General features: G+C 38.0%; 1 protein-coding gene across 7 annotated transcripts in view; it reads left to right on the forward strand.

Annotated features, from left to right (window-relative positions):
* Positions 1 to 23,997, forward strand: part of EPHA7 (EPH receptor A7) — a 223,162-nt gene that overhangs the window by 174,107 nt on the left and 25,058 nt on the right. For 3 of the 7 annotated variants that reach the window (XM_077304068.1, XM_077304053.1, XM_077304086.1), the window contains 7 exons: positions 2,358 to 2,482; positions 6,211 to 6,379; positions 9,949 to 10,057; positions 11,246 to 11,301; positions 17,127 to 17,252; positions 19,713 to 19,898; positions 20,555 to 20,616. In XM_077304068.1, the coding sequence (XP_077160183.1) occupies positions 2,358 to 2,482; positions 6,211 to 6,379; positions 9,949 to 10,057; positions 11,246 to 11,301; positions 17,127 to 17,252; positions 19,713 to 19,898; positions 20,555 to 20,616 (833 nt within the window). Of the gene's footprint in view, positions 1 to 2,357; positions 2,483 to 6,210; positions 6,380 to 9,948; positions 10,058 to 11,245; positions 11,302 to 13,620; positions 14,141 to 17,126; positions 17,253 to 19,712; positions 19,899 to 20,554; positions 20,617 to 23,997 lie in introns of those variants that run through there. The other 4 variants (XM_077304075.1, XM_077304061.1, XR_013225530.1 and 1 more) reach the window with 3 other exon arrangements.

Below are 23,997 nucleotides of genomic sequence, written 5' to 3' on the forward strand. Positions count from 1 at the left end.
CCACCCCCTCTGCACACACACACCTGCTCACCAGTAGATGATGCTTCCTGCATGGTGGCCTGTGCGGGATTGTTTGTGTACATGTGGGGGGAAGTGGTGGCTAATATTGACATATTAACTCCCTGCATATGGAAACGTGTACAATAGGAATCAGCTCTTTGGTAAGCTAATTTTCCTACATGCAGGCACGGAGAAGCTTTTCTGCATTTTCTGAGCAGCAGGCAGGCAGACCAGTGAGGTCGGCGGATGAAGAGCAGAAGAGATGGGGGTGTGACACACAAAAGGCTGGACGGCCGCATTTGGATTTTTCTATCTTCCATGGTGATGCATATGCATTTCAATGAGAAGGCATTGCCAGACGTTGGTTTCAATTTTTTTTTTAAAGAAAAAATTGTGCTCAGAGGAACTTTGGAGACAAACCTCCAATTGGTTGCCTCCATTGATTGACAGGTCAAGGATCGGTGACTAAAATAGTGCATTGCTCTTTCATGTGCCTTTTTTGCTCTAGTGAGGAGGGGGAAAGGCAAGACACAGCAGCAGAGTGTGAAGGGGAGAAATAGCGCCGTTTACTGTCCTGCAATCATATGCAGGACAGAAAGCGCAGTTTGGAACTCTGTGGCAATTCCCCAGTTCACAGGTTTCCACTGCTAGAAGAGGTCATATCTGCAGAATGAAAGTGTATATGTTAGTTTCTTCATCAGAAAAAAGTAGATCAATTAAACTGGCATTAATGCTCCTAAACAAGAGATTCACACCTAAATATGTGTGTCTGGATTGTATCACAGGGGTGTTACTTGATGACTTTTCTTCTCATAGAAGACTAGTTTGTCAAGAACAAAACTAAACTGGGGGGGAGGGGCTGGCATTTCACTTTCAATGAATTTTGTTTTCTCTCAAGCACTATTTGAAAATTTGAGATGATCATGAAGTATCTGGGCATTATGGTAAAGGTAAAGGTATCCCCTATGCAAGCACCGAGTCATGTCTGACCCTTGGGGTGACGCCCTCTAGCGTTTTCATGGCAGACTCAATATGGGGTGGTTTGCCAGTGCCTTCCCCAGTCATTACCATTTTACCGCCCAGCAAGCTGGGTACTCATTTTACCGACCTCGGAAGGATGGAAGGCTGAGTCAACCTTAAGCCGCTGTTGGGATCGAACTCCCAGCCTCATGGGCAGAGCTTTCAGACTGCATGACTGCTGCCTTACCACTCTGCGCCACAAGAGGCTCTTCTGAGCATTAGGAGTATCATAAATAGGCTATAACACTGGCACTTATGTAACATTTTCCATTTTCAGGCCATATAGATTTTATTCTACCCTGAAAGGAAAAAAATGGAGCAGCTGTGAATTGTAGAATGGTAAATGTCGGTGGGGAATTGGAATGGTAGATCTTATCAGGATTGGACTGGGCAAATGAAAATAGCTCTGGAGCAAGGCAAAACTGCAGGGCCACTCAGCACAGTAGGGTTGACAGTGGGTATTAGCTTACTCAGATCATCCCCTATGCTAGAAACGGTGCAGAAGGAGACTGTTGGTGAGCTGACACCAACTGCCATGGCTGACAAGGGGTATGGGCCACGTGCAGAGTTGCTGGGGCCTGGCTCCACTTGCTTCTGGAGACCAGCAGCTATCTAGAATAGTGACTCAGTGGGAAATTTCCCTGTAAGTTAAGTGGCCAGTGCCACTGAATCTCATCAAATACTATTCAAAAGTTCATCTTAAGGAACACTTAGAAATGCTGAAAACACTATAGACTATAGTAGCTTACTGATACATTGCTAGGCATATTTTCCTTGAGTTTTAGAAAATCAGCATTTAGACAAGCATGAAAGTTTGCAGTGGAACCAGATTTCCTCTATTTTAGCATAGTCTGCATTATTGGAAGCACATGATGAGTTTGAAGTGTAGCTGGAATTGCCTATGTTATGCATCTGAAATATGATCTCATTTTAAGTTCTTATTCCTTCATTTTTCCAGAAATTACTCCAGAAACATGTGTAATCAATATTTGGTCCACTGGTTTACCATAGGAGACTAATCTAAAAGCATATTTTCCTGGCTTAATTAGCATTCATTTGCTTAATTATCTTTCTGATCCCATCAATTGCCATTTTGCAGTAAATTGAACAATGCTATCTTTTGCTGTTCGAACTTTAATTTAGATTTCTGTTATAGTTTATGAGTAGTAATAAGACCTTGTTTGAATATTCATTAGCTTTTGAATTGTAAACTATGGGAAGGTGCTTTCTCTTACCTTAATGACGGTAGCACAGCATGGGACTGATCAGTAGTGACACTTGATGGGGAAAATCCAGCGTATTTTCTCGTTGTTTATTGACACATCTTCTCCAAACAGCTCCCTCGCAAGTTAGCGGTGTAATGAAAGAGAAAGTGCTGCAAAGGAGTGTGGAGCTTTCTTGGCAGGAACCAGAGCATCCCAATGGAGTCATCACAGAATATGAAATCAAGTATTATGAGAAAGTAAGCACTACTGTGAAATGTTCAACTATGCTGTCTTCCTAACATGTCCGTTTTCTGCGTTGTGGGCAAATGCTGTGTGCAGATTGGATTCAGCTGGTAGGAAAGATATAACTGTTTCCTCTTATACTACTTCTATTGTCATTATGTCTAAATATTAAATATTTTAAATAGCCTATTCTTCTAAAACTACACGTAAAATTAATAACAGGGATTACAAAATTTAATTGAAAGATAAATCCACAATAGTTGATTTATCAGTAGGGTCAGTTTTAATCAGCGAGGTCAGATTTAATAAGTGGGGATGAAAATTGAAGTTATTGCTTTTTCATTATTTATGTGTAATAAGCAAAAAAACTTAACAATGGTATTTTCTTTAAATAATGATTTTTTGTTTTACATTGTTATTTACTTCATACTTGTTTCATAATCCTCAAGGGGTTGGACAATATATAAATTGTATGTAATTGATTAATCCATTTGAATACAGGTGATCAGTCTACTCAATTTCTTAATTGACAACAGCTATAATTACACCACTCATAATTATGAACACCTGGATGTTCTTTCCAGAGATTTAGGATTGATTCAAATATTGTAAATGATTTTCATCTTTAAAATATATAATCAGTGGAGAAAAAATGTCACATTTGAATGTGGATTCCTGTGCAGAACAAACTTGTAAGTGGGACATAATGTTGCTGCCTTCCACAGATTTCACTACGAAATCTAAATATCTCTCCCCCCCCCCTTCCCCTTTCACTAGTTCCAATTTGTGGGAGAAAAAATACATTGAAACAACATCTCTATATATTTTGCCTGTGTTCCTTATTTAGTGATGACACATCCTTTTTTTGGCAAGATTATCAGGATAAGTTGTATCTGATGACCTAAATAGCTTTCTACATTTATGTTTCTCAGTTATATTTGCCTGTTCTATTCTCATAACACTGTTTTGCTAAGCCAGAATGGGATATTAGATCTCGATTTAAACAGACCTTCCTGTTTGAATGTTGACTCTCATTTTAATTGCCAGGCTGTTTAATACATATTTATGTATGCCATCTACCTAAAAGGGCACAATTGAAGAAGTGACCCCTTTACTGAAGAGCTATTGCCTATGTGATATCATATACTTGTAAACTGGTGATGTTATATGATATTATATTAAGACTACAATTGCAACCACTGAAGAAGCAATAGAAAGCAGGATTGAATACCTGGGACCCCGTTTGGTTGCAAAATTATTTAGGATTTAATAAATCTTAAAAAGACACAACCTTTTGCCTATTGGTTTCATTTGCTTTAGACTGGCATTCCTGCATAACCTGCCATAAGGCTATGGGTTACTGCTTTGCTGTAATATTAAATATTACTGTTCCTTGTATTTATACAGCAGAACAACAAGGCTTAAGATCAATCCTTAAATGATTTTCTTTTTTTCCTTCATGTGCTTCTAGTTTTGAGATTTCTAGCCCCATTTGCGATCTTAGGTAAAACAGAGATTGGCTTCGAGGTCATCTAAATTATGTTCACAGCCAGTATTCGTTTTTCTTCTCCCCTCTCCTTTGTTCCCCCACAATCTCAGTCCATTCTGACATTCTTGAGAAATAGTTACAGTGAACCAAATCTATATTCTAAAGGGCAATATTTAAATTTCAATATTGATTTTAATTTTTTTCCAGCCCACTCAAGGTTTTCATTTAACAATTATTAACATACTTTTTAAATATGATTTTTATATGACTTCAACTGTTATTACTTCTCCCCCAAAAAACTAGAGAATTGTAGTCTGGAGTCTGAATACTTTCTATCAGATATCTCTCTTCCCTGAATTGTATTTGCCAGTATCCTATGAGAAGAAGGAAAAAATTATTAAACCTGTTAGCGTTTATAATATATATATTGCTTGAGTTTTCATCTGTTGGTATTTGTGTAATTTCACTCATTGAAATATGTTAAATCTGATTATTAGGCACTATTAACATTATTCAGCCTTCAAGTCAAGTAGCTTTTATTGGCAGTAAGAAAAAGAATAGTAATATAATATACAATCAACAAAAGTGCTACAGAATTGGAGATAAAAGCATATAACTAATACTTTTCAGATTGAATAATTATAGCATCATGAAGGAACTTTGCTACAATTTCAGCTATTTCTTGATCTGCATTATAAAGAAGAAAAAGAACTTTAAGATAATCAGGAAATCCTGCTAAATGTATTAAAATATGGTTTAAACATTTAGAACAAAGCATCTGGTAAAAAGGGCACTGAAGAAAAACATGAAAAACAGTTTCAATATGATCCTTTGCACAAGGGCAAAATCTGTCAGAGTAAGATTTATTTTTGACTGGGGAAGGCACTGGCAAGGCCACCCTGTATTGAGTCTGCCATGAAAACGCTGGAGGGCGTCACCCCAAGGGTCAGACATGACTCGGTGCTTGCACAGGGGGTACCTTTACCTTAAGATTTATTTATTTATATATTTTACTTTATACTCTGCCCCTCTTGAAGTAGTCGGCCCGGGGCAGCTTACATCAAGATAAAATAATAAAATACAACTGTTGCCATAAAAAAAACCCTAAATTAATCCCCAGCAAAATACTAAAACAATCTAAAATTTCCATCAGATGGCAGAGCCCTGTTCCTTACCTTCACCAGTCAGTGGATTACCTATCCTAAAATCCAATTAATATAGCTGAAGGGAGGACATTGAATCTAGTCAAAGAAAAGGATCTATGCAACTTTGGTTCATGGAGTCATGTAACCCACGCTTGGTATTAACCCTAGATATATACAGGCCCCATGAAGTGAGTGGAGGTGCCTGGGACAGAAGTGCCCTTGTATATTTAAACAGGGTTTGTTCATCCCCCCCCCCCCAAATACCAAGCTTTAGTTTAATTTAATTTAGTTCAATTTATTTGAATTTTGTTCAGTTTATTTGTGATTTTACTAAATAGGTATCTTGTTCTGTGTATTTATTGTTATGGAATATTAGTATAGTGTTTCAGTGGTCCAAAATAAAATTTCTCCATCTGTGCCAGAAGTAATACAGCTTACTAGCTACAGATCCACACATATAATGTAATTCACATGTCCATATGGCGGATGCCTCTTTCTGTTCAATATAAGGATATATGAGCACAAAGGAATGGTTGCAAGTATTCATTGCTTCTGATAAAGTTAATGGATGAAATCTTCAGTCAGAAGAGTCTCATGCACAATTTGTAGGGTTTGCAGCCAGGAAACTTACTAGTGTTATAGAGGCTTTGTCTGCCTAGGTGAAAGTAGTTTTTACTATGATTTATTGAAGAATTGTAAAATAATTTTTTAAAGAAAAAAGGGATTTAGGAAATGAATGGCTAAGATATATCTTATTGGGTTATTCAAAAATAGCAGAATATATTGTTTGAGCCTATTGATGATCCAGCAACAAACTACCATATGACAATCCAATGCAAAAAGGCAGTGTTTTTATCACCAGGATTTTATGATCAGCACCATGTGCTTCTCATTTACATTTTATGTCATTTTAAGAGCCCCTCAATGAAATGGAATTGTGTTGTAATGCTCCACCGAGTGTGCTACATTCTTCTGTGGGCAAAAATAAAGAACACCCATCATAACAAATTGAAATAAACTGCCAGTGCCAGTTGTCAATGTCTAAGAGAGCAAAAAACTGAGATCAGACTTGCAAATAATATGCAGTTGTTTGTCTTCCTCTTTCCAGGACCAAAGGGAGAGGACCTATTCCACAGTGAAAACCAGGTCCACCTCTGCATCCATTAATAATCTGAAACCAGGAACAGTATATGTTTTTCAAATTCGTGCATTCACTGCAGCTGGCTATGGAAGTTATAGTCCTAGACTAGATGTTGCCACACTAGAGGAAGCCACAGGTAAAATGTATACAATAGACATCTTCATTTAAAATGAGTACACAATAGTCATAGATGATTAATACTTCAAAACTGGAAAATGGCTCAGTTACTTCATGATGGACTATTTTATATTGCATTGTTATATAAACACACAATCTTGGATTACAAAATTCTGTTTAGGTAATGTGACAATGTCAGCTGTGAACTTTACATTTATTTAAAATGACAGTGAAGAGAAAAGGTGGCATAAGTGGTATGTTTTAGGATCCTCATGGCACTTTATTGTTCCTCCCCTCTGATACTTGAAGCCATATTGTGGTTCCTACTTATCCTGTACTTCCATTGTACCGACATTGGGAGCAGTGTGAACTCTCAACTGAACTTCCTGTTTTAACAACTAAATGTTAAGGCCAGCTTCTGTATGAACATCACTAAATCCACTGGCCCTGCATCCCTTCCTTTTCTCTCCTTCATATTTTGTCTTTATTGATAAAGTAACTACATTATAGATGTGATTTCCTCCTCTAATTTCCATATTCTCCAGCTACCTTTTTTAAAAATTGCTAAGTAGAAGTGTATGATTGTACTATATTTTGTGTTTAACTTCTCACTAATTGCATAATAGTCACAGCAAGAAATAGTTAAGAAGCTCCCAACTACAAATCTTGTAGAAGAGTTTCCTCTTCCATATTTTCCCCTCCTTGATCTAACTAAATTGCAAAGATGTAGTTGAACATGAATTTTTACAGTCAATTTTGATGCAGTAAAGGGGGAGATATTTCATTTTTTCTGAGCCTTGACATCTCTTATCTCACCATATTGTATCTGTACCTTATCAAAATCCATCTTGAGCTGTTTCCTTCTAGCACACGGATATAACGACTATACTCATAAAAATTACCTATTAAGCAAATTCTTGAATTATTCAGATGATTTGAATATAGTGCCTGTTATCTGCCATTTAAAACTACTTTTAAAACATACATGTGTATCATGTAGTCCAATGTTTCAACCTCGTAACTATGTAATATATATTGATTGAAGCCAAGTATTATATTTATATATCTATTTTCAAAATGTGTCGCTTATATGCAGATATTATCTGCTGATAAAGCCCACACTGGGAGAAGAGAGATTTTTCTCCTAACTTAGAGGACTCTCCAACATTGGACAGAAAAGTCTTAAGCCTCTTAAAAAATATGTAGGGTTTTAAACAAAAGGAAGAGGAGGGGGAAAGCAATGCTACTATTGAGTAGAATACACAGCCACAAACATACCCCTCCAGGTCTGATTCTCCCTGCAGTTTAGCTGGATAGAAACTGGCAGAGAAGTTTTAAAAGAGCAGCTGAGCCCGCAGCTATGTAGACTGGGGTGAGAAGGGGCCTAATTTCCCACTTACAAGGTTCTGTAGTTGACCTTTAAAATTCTCCTGCCAACTTTTAACAGCCCAAACTATGGATAAAAGTGGAGGTGGGAGGTGCAGGGAGGATTATTCCCTTCCTGTTGCCCATTTCCTTCACTTCATCCTCTCCCCTCAGTCCATGCAGTTAGAAACAGGGGGAACATTTTTAAGAGGCACACAGCCAGTGACTATATAACCTTGGGAGTGGGAGGGAAGGCTCTTTTCACCACAGTCTTTGGCTTGACTCAGCTGCCCTTTTAAAACTCCTGCTAGCTTCTAACCCCCCCCCCCCCAAGCTGTGGAAAAAAACAGAACAGGTGCAACTGAAAATAAACTAGAACACAATGTGCAGTGTTTGGTTGTGAGTCTCCACTTGTTAGATTATAATCATCCCCAAATGGAAAGGAAGTTACTAAAATCCCTGGATGTTAGGGTAGAATAAGAGCCTTCCATAGTCTGTCATTGTTTTGCTAGTATTGAGAACGTACTTGAAATATTTTACACTTGAAATGACAGTTCTGCAAGATATTTGTTTTGATATGTGAACATGGTTAATTCAGGATAGCTAAAGCAACCCAGATCCCGCATTTCAGAATCCAGCGTATATTCTAGTCAGGAAAGGTTTTGCATTTGAATTGCAGACCTGGGAAATGCAAAAACTGCTGTAAGCATTGTGTGTGAAAACACCCTGAGAATATGCATGCATCCAATTAAACACCACAGAAAGGCTATTTGCTTTCATTGGAAGCCTGAAAAAATAGTGGTTTTTTTCATTTGTTCAGAAAATGTATTTTTAAATAATGCACAATAATCTTTTGTCTGGTAGCATTCATCTTTTTAACACTTGAAACAATTGATTACCATTAAAACCTCACCTTTTATATTCTTAGCCAACTCTTGTCTCCATATGATTCACATTTGGGGAATCTTATTCTTCTAACATGAATGAATGCAGTTGCTTCTGAGCAGAGCTTTGGTTGCTAGTAGCTTAGTATTCAAAATAACTTGCAGATCTTAGAGATCTTCCAAGAATAGTTTTCAAATCTTCTTTATATAACACCAACAAGACTCATACTTTCCAGTTGTGTTAAAAAGGGGAAATAATGTTCAGAATTTTTTATTTTATGTCTGTATACACACACACACACAAGTCCTTCCAAGTTTATTTTATGTTATTCCACTAGGACCGTTTACGCACTGGAAGTTTCATGCCGGGCTGCAGGCTGGAGTTTAAGTCGTGGCAGGTTGCCCCACCTCTTCCTGCACCTACGCAGGGGAGCATTTGGCCCAGTGCGCCTCTTCCTCCCCCAAATTGTGCTCCTGCACGGGAACTGGAGTAGTGAAGTTCCCAGTGCGTAAACGGTCTAGGAATTACTGATTGGAGCAGAATGCAACCAATAGCAAGAGTTAGCATGTAAAGGTAACAGAAATAAATGTAACACGGTGAATATGATTTATTGAATATAGTGTTCTAGTATCAAATTTGCAGTATTGGGAAAATTCTGATTTTAACTTTAAAAAATAATAATAAAGTAATCCTCCCATATGAATACTATGAGTATGCTAAAACCCTTTAGCAAATATATGCTGGTCCACAACACAACAGGCAGTTTTCTGACATAGAATGTAAAACTGCACCTAAAATTGCCAGTTAGTCAGTGGCTGACAAGTGGCAAGAGTCAGATGGGGTTATTGGGGGAGGGCGTTCAAGGGCATGATAGCCATCATTTCTAGGAGAATCAGGAAGCAGTGTCATGCCTCTTTAGAAATTACTTGAAATGCTAGGTAAAATCTGGTAATTTCTAGAGAGGCATGATGTCACTTCCAGATTTTCCTCAATAGTGATGCAGTGTCATAGGCAGACAGATTTAAAAAAAATCATCTCATTGGCTGCTAAAGTATTAGTAGGCAATGAGAGTTGGAGTTGGCAGAGCTCTTGAGCCCAAGAGATACCTGGCAACCCTAGCTGTACCAGTTGAATGTCTCAGCCCATCATATGGGTTTTGAAGATACAGAACTTCTGTTATGAAAAGTTAGAGTCAAGGCTGTTTCTAGTTCATAAATATATAATTTGTACCAAGTGTTTTAGTTTACAAAATATTTACAACTTCTAAAGATTTACAAACATTCCTGATTCTTCTAATAACCGTAATTTTACATTAATCTTTATTTTCCTTTTTGGCAGCCACTGCTGTCTCCAGTGAACAGAATCCTGTTATCATCATAGCTGTAGTAGCAGTAGCAGGAACCATCATTCTGGTGTTTATGGTGTTCGGATTCATTATTGGACGGAGGTACTGGTTTTAAATATGAAGTATTTAAGCCAACTTTGAAGACTATACCTGTTACCTATTTTGTTATCTGTACAATATGACTGTGATGATGAACATGGTCTTCATACTATGTCGGATGTAGCTAGGCGGGGGCATGACACTAAGAATCAACACCTCAGTTTGTGTGCGGACGGACTTTCTAGTCACACAAGGGATTCTCTTTTTTTTACCAAATTGTGCTACTATTTCCTATGCCTCTCCTTTTCCACGTACACATCAGACATTTTCTGTTATTATTCTCGAGATTGATATAATGGAGAAGTAAGGAATTGAGTACATCCGCCACTTGTATATTTATAATTAATTTATGTTCATTTTATTTTGTCACATTTTTATACCATCCTCCTTTGTGACTCAGGGGGGTTTACAATAAGACTTCCCAGATCACAATCAACTGTGATACTGGTACAATACAGAGAATATATCCACAATTATGGATATAATAACAATACGAACACAACAACATTATCAATTGTATAATGTTCAGTCGTTAACTACTCAACAGTAGGTGTAACCTTTGTTTAATGGGTGGTTGGGTCAGGAGTTGCCCTGTGCTGTTTCTGCTGAGTGCAACTGGTGGTAGGGAGGGGGCTTCTTGGTGACCCTAGTCAGTGGTGTTGCTTTGTTGGCCTCAACCATAGGCTTGGTGAAAGAGTCCATTTTGCAGTCCATACAGAAATCTTTCCGTTCTGACAGGGTCCTGATCTCTTCTGGGAGCTCGTTCCGCTATGTGGGGGCCAGGACAGAGAAAGCCCTGGCTCTAGTTGAGGCCAGACACACATGCTTGGGGTCAAGGATCACCAGCTTGTTGGTATTCATGGAGCATAGTGCTCTTTGGGGGGCGTAAGCAGAAAGGTATGCAGGGCCCAAACCTCGTATAGCCTTGAAGGTGATTACCAAGACCTTAAGCCTGATCCAGAATTCAACCAGTAGTCCATGCAGCTGCTAGAATGTTTGTCAAATGTAAGCCTTCCAGATCTTCAGTTCCAGTTGGATTTTCCAGAACAGGGATAAGGGTAGGCCTGTGTAGAGCGAGTTGCAGAAATTCTTCTAGAGGTGATCCAATCTACATTTACAACAGTAAAGAATGATAGAATTAAAGCTGGTTTTAATTATTGATTTTGGTAATATTGTGGTCTTTCTTTGCAGGCACTGTGGTTATAGCAAAGCTGATCAAGAAGGAGATGAAGAACTTTATTTTCATTGTAAGTGTTTTGTTGTTATTTCCCCCAGGAATTTCTATACTAGTTATAATGCAATGGGACTGGCAATAACATAATAGAGACAATACTAAAACAACATTCATATAAAGAACTATAATAAATTTTAGAATGCTGTGTAAACAGCAAGTGTGAAGTTAAAAACTGTAAAAGAAGTATGACCTCTTCTAAAAGGACACAGAATAAAATCAACATTGTTCACACCATGGATTTTATTACTGTGCATTTGTATGATGTATGACTGTTTTCAATCCACATTTTCCTCTGGTTGCTTTTGAATAAGTGTTTCACAATGTCATAATAATCCCCCCTGAGATTTTGTGATTGATAGCTAGTTAGTGCAGTTGCTGTTTGATTTTATTCTTTGTTCAGCAAATCTCTACTTAGGAGAGTTAGGGCTTCCTGATCACCCAAATGTTTAAGAGAATCCAATTAATCCAAAATGTATTTCAATTACACCAGCAACTACAGTATTCATAGACTAACTGGTGTAGAAAATACCTTAGTCAATAACATAAATTGCTTCTGGAGTCTTGATTTTTATCTGCTTTTTAATTGATAAAAATCCACAGTAAACCATCTTAAAGGGGATGTTTTAAGAACATTTAAGGGATATAATATTCCCAAACTGATAGTTACATCCTTCTAAGCCAGTTTGTTTCAATGTTCAAAGAAAGCCATCACTCTACATAGGACTTCAGTATAACTAGAAAAATAGAAGTAACCATTAGGGGTATGCAAAAAAATTGTATTTTCAAGTTCAGGAATACTGGACATGATAAATATTGATATGGTATTAGGATTCGGTCAGTATTCTAGATTCCCAATTTTGTTTAGCTCCATTATACCCTACAGGGACCTTTACAGTCAACGGTTCCAACAGAGTATATGAATAATTGATCTGCAGGGTCATTGGGGCTCTGTGGGGGCTGTATTTTTTTAAGAACAAGTACTAAATATGCACCATGGCTGCAGGTGCCTCTCAAAATATCTCAGTTCTATGGACATCTAAATAAGGTTCCCTCATCCTTCATTGTTTTCAGTGGAAAGAGAAAAAGAAATTTAAAGGAAGTATGGTCCCTTTAAATGCCTTGTGCAAGTAATTTGTTTACTCCAAAGGTATTTAAAGGGCTGTTGGTCCCTTTAAATGACTTCTCCAAGCTGTGGGTTCACCAGGAAGGCATTTAAATGGATTACAACCCCTACTTTTTAACTTCAGCTATCTAGTGACCCTATATATTTTGGACTTGGCTGTTTTGGTTAGTTGCATAAATACCTCAATTTATATCCAGCTGGAAAAAAATCCAGAAAATACTAATAAGGTATTTTTGACTTTTTTTAGCTTGAATATAATGAATGCACACTTCTTCTTACCATTTTCTCGGTTGTACACAGTGTGTCTCATATAGGATACATCTTATATTCTAAAAGTTAAATGTGGGCTGATGTGTGGATCCTTAAGTCCACAGATCAGGCCAGCATTGACAGAAAACAGATAGGTCTCCAAACTCACCCCCCCCCCCCAGATTTGCAGAAAAATCTGAATTCTATATATATAGGTAGGATTTTAATCCCCCCCCCCAAATAAAAGTGCATTGTCTATGCACATACAGTCAGCAGACTTTCCTTTATTTTGAACCACTTCAGTCTGGACACTACAACTGCCATAGTGAGACCCAGATGGGTGCAGAACCAGATTTGGGGGGGGGGGGGAGGAATAAGATCCCTTCTGTGCAAGTCTCATGAGACACCACTTGTAACATAAAGTTAGGCACACACAATTTCAGTGCCTTTATTGAAAGCAAGTGAGTGTTGGTGGTAGCCAGTTAATTCAGTGTAACAACTAAATCAGGCTTTAGGATCAGACTCTGTTGCAAGTGGCAATAGGTTTTCACTACTGCTGTTCTGTGTGATGAAATCACTCTACACCACTCTGACAGAATTGGTCTCATATGGAGGGGAAAGGGGTCATGAGAAACTCTTTGTGGTTTTAATCACTGGCAAAATAGCACCTGTGTGCTGCTGATTTGGGATATCCCACCGCCACCTAGCCCCCTTAGTGGTCTGGAATCAAATCCCTCAAAAGCACTATAGCAACCTGCTTCTAATATAGCTCATTCGTGCTGCATTCGAATAATTGCCAGTTCTGCAAAAAAAAAAAAAAAAAGAGTATCAGTGTGTGTAACTGAATGAAGAACTACAGCTTTTCTTTGGGGGAAGGAAGCGTAAATATTTTGGATAGTGATGCTTTACTACCTGGTAGAAGCTCTAAACATGTAACTTTTTAATTTTTTCTATTTGCAGTAATCTGATTAGAACTTTTCAACAGGACTCAAGAAAAATCCCATTCACAAGCATTTCATCTTAAATTAATTAAAATCAACATTGTTAATGTGGTTAACTCATTATTTGACTGATTAACATCAATTATTCAACAATACTTTGGTGCAATTTTATCTGTTCAGAGTACATTGCATATCCAGAAACGATGTGTTCACTGAAATTGGTTCCTGTCTCATATTTCATGGACAATCAACATCCTGGCCATCTATTCTGTTCTGAACATCTTGTTTGTTTTCTAAGTAAATTGATCTGTCTGGAAGATTGGTGGATACCTAATATAAAATCATGAACTCTAAAATAATCACACACTAATTCATATTTTGGGCAAGATATAAGGAATCCAGTGTGTGCACCTAAAGCATTTCTGCATGTGCAGAAGAGCTTCTTCAGTTTTATTGTGCAACTAGCGCCCGTCACACTGTTTCAGATGCCACTGTGTTAGGATTCATAACTTTCAGGAGCTGCTTTTCCAGCACTGTGTGTATCCTTTTACGCAGACATGTATTCATTACTGTGATAAATGAATAATTTAATGTAATATACTGGATTTTAGAACTTGATTGATTAATAATATAATTATATAATTGAACAACAGACATGTTAAGGGAACATTCACCATGTGAAAATTCAGATTTAGACACTTAAAATTTGGATCTTTCAGTCCTAGCGTATATTCTGGTGATTCATAACTCCCCCCCCCCCCCCTGTTTAAATAAATTCCCAATTGATTTGGTCAAAAAGTGAAGGTTTGTTTTTTTCGGCCTTTTCTGCACTCTGAAAGTTAGACAGGTTTGCTTATTTATATTTCTTGAGTTTAGATTCTCAAAGACTTAATTAATTTCATTAAATTATGGATTTAAACCCCTTTCCACTCTTAGTAAAATCTCACAGGACGTTCTACACAACTAACAGGAAAAAGGGGAATCAAGTTTCTTATGTTCTGAGATTTTTTTTCTAAAAATAAAGCAATTGCAAATGTTATACTATTGAAATAAAGTTTCATCAGAAGGTGTGAGACTTATTATCTCATTTTAGTTGCAGTGAGTCTCTTCACATCTCCAAAATACTTTTAAGTTATTTTAAACATTCCCTACTGAGTGATGTCTGAGGAGGAAATGAAATTAATTGTATTTCCTTTCACTTGTGTCTGAAGGGAAAGTGAATGTGCTAGCTAAAGAATGATTTTCCCCAGCATACACTATTTTTAGACTGTAGGTTTCAGGGAAATGTAAATAAGCTACCAATAGCCAAGTCTTAATAGTCAGAAACTGAAATTGAAAATAGCATTTTGTTCCTTCATTGTATTTCTTTCAAGAAACCTTGTTATCCAATATCTAGGAAAGTTAAAATCTGTCAGAAAAGATTACCTACTGTGAAGGCTACTATGATGATTTTACCTTTTTTTTTGGAGGGGGGAGAGACTGTGCTGCTTTTTCCAGACTTATAGACAAAAGGCATAGTATTTAATTTGATTTGACCATTGCTTGGGGAGGAGGAATTAAACACCATGCTGTAGTTACCAGCCATTTACTTTTTAAAGTTTTCATTTCTGTAATAGTAAGATGATCCTATGATATTATGACAGTGCAATATTTTCACAATAACCTAAAAAGACAACCCTTTAACTAGCTTTCAGAGCACTGAGTTTAATAGAATATCCTCCCTCTCCTTTCAATTCCCCCCAACTTTCAATAACCCCAAGTGCTACAGCTTTAAACATATAACCGCAATGGAGGAATTTAGTCAACCAAATCAATTTACATCTTTCCTCCTACCATTTTCATTTAACAGTGTCTTTGAGTCTAAGGAAGCGTTATTTCATGTTGGTATGCCAAGAAAGCTTTGGCCCGTCAAAATGTTTTATGACAGCTTGAATAAAGAACCATCAGAGACCCATTTGAGATTCACAAGGTTACCTCCAATCCAGGCCCCTTATCGTAAGCACAAGAAGATGGCTCATTCTCCATCTGTCTGCTTGAAAGTACAATATAAACGGTTAACCTATTTTTTTCCAGTTCCCCCTGGTTATGGATGTAAATTAAAAAAATGAGCACTAGCAAGCTCTGGGAGCTTAGCTATTATCATTATGATTAGCAATAAACCTATTGAAAAGTGTAGTGCAGCAAAATTAACCTCTAAGGAAAATCTGAAATAAATTCTTGCATATCCTCAGTATACCGAATCAGCTCCATGGATTACCTCCATTTCACTAGCTTTGCTTTTCCATGGGAAGTCTAATAATGCATCTGAAACATGCAGTACCTGCTGACCCTATGGTATGAGACTGCTTCATTAACATCTTCCTGGAAGGTGCTAGAATCAGCATCTGAAAACAGCTTCTGGTCTGGCCTGTGTTTATTCTGTGGCCAATGTGTTATCTAAAACAAAAACTCTCTATGTCACCGCTCATATAACATTTTACCAAATATGAGCTTACTGTAGGGAAATGCACAAGCCTGTATATGTATGGTTAATAAAAATGCAGTGCAGGAGTGCTTTCTCCTTACGACCAGCTCACAAACAAATGTTTCTATGACTTAAGGGGTAGGATAATTTGAATGAGTTCCCTGCAGCTCTGATTTTTGCTTTCCCTTACAAGTATGTTCTCATTTAGGGAGATATAATTTAATTATATGGATAAATCAAACAAGAAAGCTTGATGCCTAAACCAAAGACAATGGTATTTTCCCAAATAAAAGGCATACACAAATTATGAAACAGAATATATTTCACTTTTGGAATACACATTCTTTTTGTAGCATGGGAAAATATGTTTCTGATATGCTGGAAGCTGGGGGTGGGAAAGACAGATACTGTAAAACAATAATCTAATTTGTAACATTTAGCCCCTTGGAGGCAAGGCAGTGTATCAGTGTAGTGGGTCATAAAAACTGTAAAGAAAGGTACAAACTCGTAGTTGGAGGTCCATGGCCCAAATCCAGCCCTTTGGCAATTCTTAGCTGGCCCTTTGGATTACCAGACTAGAAGCAAAGGAGATAGCAGTAGGTGTGGATTCACTGACTATCCTGTATATAGATAATATGGGGAACAACTTCTATATTGCAGAGAGCTTGGCACATTGGTAGAGCACCCTTTATAAAAGGTCACAGTTTGATTACTGGAATGCTCCATAAAAAGGTGTAAGCAGTTGTTTGTTTGCTTGTTTTTCTTAAGACAGTGGAGAGCTGCAGCTGAGAGCCACAGCATTCATTTAGATAAAAGGAGACCTAACTCGATATCACACTCAGTGGGGAATGTTTATATGGACAGAACCCTTTTCATAGTGATCCTTATATAAAGCAAGCTTTTACAGGAAATCTCTGAAGCTGAGAACACTATTGCTTGATTCAGATGGTTTGGCAGAAACTTCGCTGTTCTGGGGAGCACTCTGCATAATGAAATTCCGGGGTTGGCTGCACAATAAGTGCTTTGCTTCATCACAGTCATGCTTTCTTACATCATTACAGTTAAATTTCCAGGCACCAAAACCTACATTGACCCTGAAACCTACGAGGATCCAAATAGAGCTGTCCATCAATTCGCCAAGGAATTAGATGCCTCCTGTATTAAAATAGAGCGTGTGATTGGTGCAGGTAAGCTGGCTGTGGCTTCCTTATACAACTCTTCCATTTAGCTGTGATCGAAACTCATACATCATGATGACAGGCAAATAATTATATCTCAAGAATGGAGCTTTTTGCTTCTGTGAGACTGGTGGGAAGCAATGAAGCTGCATTTGCTCATAAATGTAGCATAAATAAATAAAATAACATCATGGTCTTGTTTGGTAATGGGCATGTGTGTGTTCCCATTTCCTTGTAAAAAAATAAAATGAAAATTGCATTTTGCAAATGCCAATAGTTTCATTAGTTTCTACAGGGTGAGAGAAGTAGGCATGCTCGAGTTAAAATCTCGATGGCTGTATTTGTGTAAATATTACTATTAACCTCCACAGCCAGGTTTTCTTTACATTCACATGTAAAGAAGCCACCACTGAAGTTGTGTTACAGTTGCTGAATGGCCCTTGGTTTTATAGAGCAAGCTTTTCTTGAGAGACTATTTGTGGTGCCATTTTTAACGTAGTTCATTGCTGCAAGAAGTCCTTGTTTTGTGAGTGATAGTAATTGTACTGTCATTACATTTCTTTTCTTCATTTTCCACATACTTAGACAGTGGTATTTGTGCTGGAGAAACTTGTTTCCATTTGTTTGCATTAATAAGATATGTGACACATTTATTGCACTAGTTCATGTAGTGAAATTAAGTGCCCAAGGGCAAGAAAAATATCAAATACCTGAGACGTGGAGGAAAGATTCGTTGACTTCCTCTTGTTTTATGCAGTGCTTTTAGAGCCCTATTTTTTCTTAAATCACCATCGCTGCCTTTTAACAAGTGTTGTAAATTACATGTGATATTCCTTACTTAAAAAGGGTGGGGAATCATTAATTTAAAGGGGGAGAAAACAATATCTAGGCCATAAAAGCAAATAAGAAACAGTTACCGGCCAACCCCATGCATTTCTACTTTGAAGTAATTTCCAATTCACTATGTTTAGATTTGCAGCCTTAGAATTAGTTGGTGGTATCCTGGTGATAAAATCCAATGCATCCTGTGACTGAATAGTCTTTTACCTAGGAAACGTTATATTGAAGTGTTTGTCTTCCCACACATGTTCAGAAATGTGAAACATGGGAGGAGAGCTTTTTTATGAAAAATTAACTCACTTGAAATGGAAGATTGATTGCTAACTTAATCCTTTATATATTTAAAACCTCATGCTGAAGTAAAATTTAAAGCTAAAATATGTATAGCATGATGAGATATGGCTTCTCATCTTCTTCCTTAATATTCAGTGACATGAATCATATCTAACCATATAAGTTTTGTTTCCTCTCTTCAAATGATCCTTGTCCCTTTCTTGCTGCTCATAAATGGAGCACCTATGCTTCCTTATGATACTGGCCCATGCAGAAAATGTTAGGAGATTAAATAATGGCATTTTCAACAATATAATTAACTGTTGTCCCCATATGTAAAACTGCTGTTTCTCAGACAATTGTAAACTTTGTAAACAATACCATGGTAAGTGTCTTGGTAGGTTGCAACAACATGAAACTCAAAACATAGCAAGGGCTTACTGACATAGACTTAAAGTGAAATAATAGATTAATGATGAGGTATATGTTTAATAGTGTAATTCATTATGCTTAGATGGAGTACCTTAGATGGAGGCTTGCACTGTAAATGAGTTTTTGGAGATAACAGTATTCACATTTCTTGTGAATATGTTAAATCTAATTTGGTTGTTTATGTTTTTAAAAATGAATAATATAAACTTTAAACATTTTGCTGGCACAAGCCCCAGGTTGTTGTTTTTTTTTTGGGGGGGGGCGGGGAGTGGAATACAAGTGTTGTTTGTGCTGATCTAATTTATGGTACAGTTCATGGAGCTTTTTTGGTTAGAAATACTGAAAGGCACAATGGCCCAGTAGTAGTGGGCTGATCAAGGCAAGAAAAAATAGCTACTCCAGTCACATCAAATATAAAGTGTAGAATATCTGTGTAAGTGACAGATGGAAAAGTGGTATAGAATTCCCTGTTTGATTTCTTTGATATTGTGGTGCAATCAGCTGTGGAGTAAGTGCTCCCCTTTTTCACATTGTTGATACGTGTGTTTGATTTTGATGAGAGTGGCATCAAATTCTCCTTTTAGCTACTGTTGACATTTTTATGATACCAGATATTGTATGAGTATGGACGCTTGCTAGTCTTTTGTTCAGACTCAGATCTTTTCTTAGGTTGAAGTTAACATAGGGCAAAATTTAATTATTTGGAACATAATCTTGCTAAAATGAAGGACTTCTTCACACCATTGATTTCAGCAGGAGACTGTTAAGCACTAGTTTAAATACTTCCCATTCAAATGATGTATTTTTAAAGTGCATAACTTTGCTTGGGTCATGTTACAATTCAAGTCAACATGAGAATGGTTTGATTATGGTTTGAGAATGAAAGTGGTGGTTCCCTACCACATACTACGTTTTCCCTTACAGGAGAATTTGGTGAAGTATGCAGTGGGCGTTTAAAGCTACCAGGCAAGAGAGATGTCGCAGTAGCCATTAAAACGTTGAAAGTGGGATACACTGAAAAGCAAAGAAGAGATTTTCTGTGTGAAGCCAGCATCATGGGACAGTTTGACCATCCCAATGTTGTTCACTTAGAAGGGGTTGTTACCAGAGGTAAGCAACTGTTATTCAAACAACATTCTGAATGGTAGTTGCTGTTTGTTTATTAGAAGATTTGTATGTCAGCTCTCCAAACCTGCTTGAGGCAGCTCAAAACTCAAACAAACGAGGACAATAAACAGGAGATAACTGGACTCACAGTCAATGATCCAGATTAGTTATTTGTATGAATTATCTAAATTAATAGCTTTTCTTTTGATAGTAATAAGTTTAAACATAATTTATACTCCAACCCAAAGAAAAAGTTGATTCATGTATGACAAAAAGCTCAACAATATCTGTGTAACGTTGTATTTATATTCTCTCATTCAGCCTTGTATAGAAAGATAATTATTATGTCCTCTAGTATTAACTGAAATGTCATTTTCTCAGTCCTGTTCATAGAGCAGGAATCAGGAGAACACACTGACATTTTGATTTGTACAGTTTAATTTTGTCAATCATGATCATACTCTAGACATTTAAGGACTTATCAAAGCACAGTAACTGTGCTGGAAGCTTTAATGCCGTAGCTATTCAGCCCTTCAAAGGAACAACATGTGTTTTATCAAGGAAAAAAAAAACACTCTGTTCAGATTATAATTTCTTTAAACAACATGTGCCTTCTTCCCTTCCCTCCTCCCGTTGTTGTTGTTGATTTTTTTTTTCAGGGAAACCAGTAATGATTGTAATAGAATACATGGAGAATGGAGCCCTCGATGCATTTCTCAGGGTGAGTGAGTGCCAGAGGGAAACATATATAGCACTTCAAGAATAAAATATATATGCTACCAATTTAGCATAATAAAACATTTTTGGTGTAAAATGAGAATGCAGAAAACATTAACAGATCTCTGAATGGTCTCAGCAAAATCAGATTAGAAATTAGAAGACCAGACGGGATCAAACAAAAAACATTTTTGCCCATCTAAGTGATCCAATGTGGGGCAGATATTGTGGTTTTGATTACCATCATAGACTGGGTCCTGAAGCCATGTTTTGGTAACACATGCTTTGGAGTCACATTTGTATCTTTTCAGCATGGTAGACAACGTTCTTAAATTAAGTACAGCAGTAATTTAGAAATGAATGAATTAAAAAACCCACCCTACACCAACTTTAGCTAAGGGAGTTTTAATAACTGCTGTATATTTGCCTTTTGGAGTAAATCAGAAAACACTACTAAGAACCAAAAAAATCAATTTTTAATTGCAATATTTTTATCCCACACTTCCATCCTGTACAAGATCCCTAGGGCAGAAATTAAAAGAGTGCAGAAAAAAAGCAGAATCATGCCATAAAGCCTACAAAAAAAGACAAGTTAACCACAAGCCAGAAAAACAAAATCAGTCATCAGTCAAAGTACATTAAGACTAATCATCAGTCAAAATCGAGTAGGTACATTTCAAAGACATTTGCCAGTCATGATCCAGTCAGCCTCATAGTCTAGACTCCAAGGGCTTTTTAAAAAGGTACCATTATTACCAGATATCAGAATCCTTATAAAGAATAGCCAAGCAAAACAGCCCTAACAGGACATTCTTTTTTATGATCTCAAAGGGAACTCAAAGGCCAGTCAAAATTAAACACCATATTATGCAAGCTTTCATAAGTTATCAATAACCCTTAATTTAATAACCCTTCATCAGGCAGGTGTTACTAAAATTAAAAAAAAATGTTAAGGAAGAAAGGGTATGGGATTCTGACAGATGCATTTACATTGTAATCCTGTGCAGAGTTACCTCAGTCTAAATTCACGGATTTCAGTGGGCTTAGATTGGAGTAACGGCACAGGATTGCATTGTAATTTGTTCAATTACTGGAGGTGTTTGATGCCAGAAGTCGCATTCTGGGATCAAGTAAGTATTGAAGGTACATCTCAGTTTGAGGTCTGTATCACAGAAGTTGAGAATAATATGCTAAACAAGGATTATGGAGCCACAAGGAGGAATCTCATTTTCCCCTGCCAACTCTGATTCCATTTTCTCTTCCGACAGCCCCATCCGGTACCTTTTCCTTGTTTCATTTTTTTTCTCACCGTCCTTCCCCCTCCATGTCTTCAGAGTTATTTCTTATATATTTAATTAATGTATGCACTTCCTTTCTCCACAATGAGGACACAAAATAGCATATATGAATCTCTTCTCTATTTTAACCTCACAGCCACCATATGAGGTATGTTACGCTGAGGCAAAGAGTGAGTAGTGCAAGGTCACCCACTCAACACACAGTGGAGATTCAAACGTGTATCTCCCACTGTCTTTTATGGACTTGATGGCTTGCATGGCCCCTTCCAACTCTGTCATTCTATCTGGTGGCTGCTGTGAAATAGTGGTGAGGCACCAGTTGGTACAAGGCGTGACTTTGACCAGTCACTCATCTAAGGTAGGGGGAGCAGACTGGAAGGCAATATAGCCCTGGAAAGGCCCCTGTCTCCTGAGGTTCAGTTTTTTTCATGTTCTTCTTTCATCCAGTCCTAACCCCCCCTGCCCCCGCCCGCAAGCTCAATGCCTAAAGCGTCTTTAATAAGTATCTGTCCAGCCACGGCTTAAATACTGCCAGTGAGGTGGAGCTCACCATATCCTTAGGCAGCCAATTCCCACTGCTGAACTATCAAATGCTCTTATCTAGCCAATGGCATTTTACATGTAGTTTAAACCCATTTCTGCCAGTCCTATCCTCTGCTGCCAGCAGGAATCTTTCCCTGCCCTCCTCTATATGACAGCCTTTCAAATCATGTCCCCTCTCAACCTCCTTTTCTCCAGGCTGAACATTCCCAAGTCCCTCAGCCTTTCCTTGTAGGGCTTAGTCCCCTGCACCAGATCATCTTTGTCATTTTCCTTTGTCATTCTCAATTGTGTCAACATCCTTTTGAAGTGAGGCCTCCAGAACAGCACACAGTTCTCCGGGGGGGGGGGGGGGGGGGTCTGACCAATGCAGTATACAGTGGGACTATGACATCTTGTGATTTTGATGTGATGCCTCTGCTGAGACAGTCAAGACTGCATTTGCCTTCTTTACCACCGCATCACACTGTCTAATCAGGGCCATTCCACATTCATTCAAAATGGCACAATGGTTGCAAATTGAAATCGCTACTGATTTGCTGTTATGCACAACGTCGTAGACAATCTGCAACACTCCTGAAACCGATCCGCAAAAAGCGCTTCGTTGTAGCGCTTTCAGGGAAATCCCAAAAAGTGGATTCACCCTCCGGAAAGCGCTACACTCTTGCAACCAATCTGCAACACTAGCGGGAAAGTTCTGTGCATTACCATTGTTGCGGTTTCTGCAAAGTTCCTCCCCCTGGCTCTCTCCTCTGATCTTCCGGCGAAGCGATCACCATTTTTTTTTCTCGGAGCAAGCGGAGATCAACGCACTGGCGAGCCTTCGTTTACCCAGCGAGGCTTCCCCAGCTGCAGTCCCTCCCCAGAGCTGTTTAAAGTCACCAAGCACCAAGCAGCACACAGCCCCGTTTGCTGGTTTATTTTCCCTTTATTTTTCACTCTATTTTCGGCTGAAAATCACGCCTGTGCGGGGGGGGGGGGTTCACTCGGGGGGAGCATGGCAACGATGAAACGGCAGCTCAAACACCACCTGCTAGCTAGATGGGTCTCTCTGTTGCAACGAATCAACGCAGATTCGTTGCAACGTGTTTTTTTTTTAAACCTTCCTTAAAGGGAAAGGGTTTTTTTGGGAGCATGATAACAGCCGTCCATTGGCTGCTCGTTTGATTGACAGCCAGGGGCAGGACAAAGCTTGGCAATATCGCTTCCTGGCTAGCGATTTTTGCCGAGACCGGAAACCTGTGGGAAATGATAGAAATGCAACTGGATTCCACTACAAAGGCAGGTATGCATAACGACGAATTCCACTATTTAAAATGGTGTTTTTTCGTTCCGCAACCAATTTGCTACATAGATCCTGGTGCGGAATGGCCCTCATATTTAGCCTACAGTTTAGTATAAATTATTGTTTTCAAATATTAGATAAATGCTGATTCACACATAACTCCAGCATACACATTTTTTACACAGTGGAGCATTGGGCAAACCTGAAGTTACACTTTTCTCCCTCCCCTCTTCTGAAGTCCATTTTATATGGAAAAACAGTT

Source organism: Paroedura picta, chromosome 1, assembly GCF_049243985.1.
Source record: "Paroedura picta isolate Pp20150507F chromosome 1, Ppicta_v3.0, whole genome shotgun sequence".
Taxonomy (NCBI): Eukaryota; Metazoa; Chordata; class Lepidosauria; order Squamata; family Gekkonidae; genus Paroedura; species Paroedura picta.